Raw genomic sequence first — 3874 nt, forward strand, 5'->3', positions numbered from 1 at the left:
GAGTAGCGAGAACTTCCATCGAAGCAACCGGCCATTGCTATCTATAAAAGCTTCTCAATGGCACTTTACCTAGCACGTATTAACCAACTCCAGCAACGAACAAAAGTCATGGCATCCTTACTCTATGAGCTTCTTTTTCGGATCATCCTTCTCTTGATGATCCATACTTCACTTGCTAAGCCACTATGCCATCCAGATGAGAGCTCTGCCTTGATGGAATTCAAGCGAAGTTTTCAAATCACCACAGCAGAATTTCGTTGTGTTTATCCAAAGGTTGAATCGTGGTTGCCAAATGGACATGGAGATTGTTGCTCATGGGATGGGGTTGAGTGCAACGAGGCCAATGGTCACGTGACAGGCCTTGATCTTATTAGCAATTGTCTCCTTGGTAACATAACTTTCAACACTAGCCTCTTTCACCTACTTCACTTGGAATCGCTCAATCTCACTTTCAACAACTTCAACTCTTCCTCAATCCCATATGGTTTTGGCAATCTTTCTAGGTTACAGTACCTTAATCTCTTTGGTTCAGAATTTTCCGAGAAAGTCCCCTCAGATATCTCACGGCTCTTGAGATTAACTTCTCTTGACTTGTCTTCTAAGTGGGCATCTCTTGAGATGCCTAGCGTAGAGAACTTTGTTTAGAACTTAACTATGCTTAGAGAACTTGATCTCTCTATTATAAGCATGCCATCACCATTCCCCCATATACTTGCGAACTTCTCTTCTTTGAAGTCGCTTGTATTGAGAAATTGTGGATTGCATGGAGAATTTCCAATAAGCATCTTTCAATTACCAAAACTAGAAGTTCTCGACATCAGTTACAATGACAATCTTTCTGGTTTTATTCCTGAACAACAATGGGGTAATCCCCTGAAATCATTGTCTCTTGAGGGCACGATTTTCTCAAGTTCACTTCCCTCTTCACTGAGTAACCTTTCTCAGCTTGCTTATATAGATCTATGTGGAAGTAAATTTATGGGTCAAATCCCCGCTTCCTTCACTAATCTCACCCAGATATCATATCTAGATCTCTCTAAAAATAATTTCACATGTGGTATTTCTCATTGGCTTGTCGACTTGCCAAAACTCAACTATTTGAACCTTTCAAGTAATATTCAATTAGCAAGGTTTTTTTTTTAAGAAAAAGAAATGGAAACGACATGATTCGATCGCTAGCTATACTAACAAGTCTTGTCTCTCTACACTTGGCAGTTAATCAGCACAGTGGTGCACTTCCATTTTCATTTGAGAACCTAACACGGTTGGTTTGGCTTGACCTTTCATTCAACAACTGGCAAGGTGAAATTCCAAACTCCTTGTGGGAACTCAAGGATCTTGAATATTTGGCACTTCAACACAATAATTTGAGTAGCACTATGGATTTACACAAACTCAATAACTTGACAACATTGCTTTTAGACTTCAACAACATATCTTTTGTTAGCAAGACCGAGATCAATGCTACTCTTCCAAAACTTTCCACCTTAAGTTTGGTTTCATGCAACTTGCATGACTTCCCAAGGTTTTTAGGCTACCTAAATGGATTGGAGTGGGTAGATTTGTCAAACAATAAAATCAAAGGGAGTATTCCTACATGGATGTGGAATGGTAGTAAAGAAACATTGATGAATATGGATCTTTCTCACAATTTTCTAACTAACTTTGGGAGCAGCCCATAAATCTGCCAATGCCCCAGTTGACATAATGGATCTTTCTCACAATCTACTCACTAGCTTTTTGAACAAGCATATCAATCTAGCATTGCCCATGTTGAACTATCTTGACATTAGTTCTAACTTACTCAAAACAACGCTTCCTAGTCCACCTCCGTTAGCAATATATTACAATATCTCCAACAAAAACCTCTTCGAAGAAATTCAATCAATTTGTAGAGCCAGATCCTTTGTCATTCTTGATTTGTCCATCAACATTCCGAATGGCACAATTCCTTCATGTCTAGGAAATATTGATTCTTTGAAAATTTTGAATCTTGGGAGAAATAAACTTGAGGGCATGATTCCTAATAGTTACCCAAAAGTTTGTGTGTTGAAGATTATTGACCTCACAAATAATCGATTGAAAGGGCCTATCCCAAGATCTTTGATAAAATGTCCAATGCTAGAGTATTTGAACATTGGTTGCAATCAAATTGATGATGGTTCTCCTTCATGGCTATCGAAATTGACAAAGCTGAGAGCTATTATCTTGAAATCCAATAAGTTTTATGGTCCAATAGAAACATGTCGAAGCCAGTTTAACTTTAGCAATTTGCATATCATGGACCTTTCCAACAATGGTTTCACTGGTGAACTTCCATCTAAGTTGTTGCAAAGTTTCCATGCCATGAAAGTGATTGTTAGTCAAGACCAATTTGAATATATGAATACTTCTCAAGGGCTCCCTCTGTCCTTGGAAACATATGAAAAAATGGTGGACTATGATATGAAATTGATGAGTAAAGGCACGGAGAGGGAATACACAAAGGTTCCATATGCCCTTAAGGGAATTGACCTCTCCAACAACAAATTTGAAGTATGCATACCCGATTTCATTGGGGATTTGAAGTCACTTGTTTTGCTTAACCTTTCAAACAACATTCTCACTTGTTTCATTCCACCTTCCTTGGCAAATTTGAGAGTTCTTGAATCTCTAGATCTTTCTCGAAATAAGCTCTCAGGAGAGATCCCACAACAGCTTGCCCAGCTTACATTTCTTTCATCTTTCGATGTCTCTCATAATCAACTGTTTGGATCAATACCACGAGGGAGTCAGTTCAACACATTCGGGGCCAGTTCATTTGCCATGAATGAGGGGTTATGTGAAAGTCATTTGCCAAAAAAATGCACAACAATTGGGGATGACATACCATTACCAACATCACCGCTAGAGGAAGAAAATGGCGACAAGTCTCTGTTTGACTTGGATTGGAAAGTTGTGCTAATCGATGCTGGAGTTGGCTTTTTGATTGGTGTTGTGTTAGGGAACTTTTTCATTGACGAGAAGAGTATGTGGTTTTTGTACTACTCGCAATAATGGCAAAAGGATGGAAAACATCAAGAAGGCGTTGAACAATAAGGAGTTGCAGATGCAATTATATTACATGACACGGATTAGTATTAATCATCATGTATCTAGTTTGTATTAGACACAGGAGAAACACCATCGATGTATAAATAAAATTTCACATACGTAGTTCCATCCATCCTTGATTTAAAGGGTCATGACCATTGGCTCTCTCCAATCAATGTTGTGCAATGCTGCTTGTGTAAAAAAAAAATTACCCCACTAGTGTAATTACTTAAAATAATTATAATATGATTTTTAAAAAAGTAAAATTTCACTTGTTTGATTCATGTTGAACAAGTGTTTTCCATTAGTTATTATATGTAAACGCTATTTTCCTGTTCGTTATGTTGCATTATGATTATATTATATGATTTTTAGGAAAATAAAAGTTTACTTGTTTGATTAATATTGAACGAGTGTTTTCCATTAGTTATTATATTAAATGTTGTTTTCTTGTTCGTTATTTTATCCTTCCATTTGTTTTTCCTAAAATCATATTATACAGTCATATAATGCAACATATACATTGGCGATCCACGTTCTAATGTATGTTGTGTTTATGTGCCAAGCAATATTTTTTTTTTTTTTTGGTCGGCTTCTTGGCTGTAACATTAGCTACTTATACAATCTAATTGTGGAAAGCTACTAAATATTGGAGCCCATGGACATGGTAGAGACAAGAAGAAAAATATGAACTCATTTATTTGCAATTTATTCATTAAACAATAAAAAGTGATGGATTGTTACTCTTAAACACCAATTTATTTCACAAAGAAATTCCTTAACTTTTCACTTAGAAGAACGA

At 36.7% G+C, this 3874-nt stretch overlaps 1 protein-coding gene across 1 annotated transcript; it reads left to right on the forward strand.

Annotated features, from left to right (window-relative positions):
* The first annotated feature begins 2280 nt into the window (after positions 1 to 2280).
* Positions 2281 to 3036, forward strand: LOC120296600 (receptor-like protein 9DC3). The gene has a single exon (XM_039318408.1). It carries the CDS (start codon positions 2281 to 2283, stop codon positions 3034 to 3036), a length of 756 nt encoding a protein of 251 aa, XP_039174342.1.
* The last annotated feature ends 838 nt before the right edge of the window (positions 3037 to 3874 follow it).

This window comes from Eucalyptus grandis, chromosome 8 (genome assembly GCF_016545825.1).
Source record: "Eucalyptus grandis isolate ANBG69807.140 chromosome 8, ASM1654582v1, whole genome shotgun sequence".
Classification (NCBI taxonomy): domain Eukaryota; kingdom Viridiplantae; phylum Streptophyta; class Magnoliopsida; order Myrtales; family Myrtaceae; genus Eucalyptus; species Eucalyptus grandis.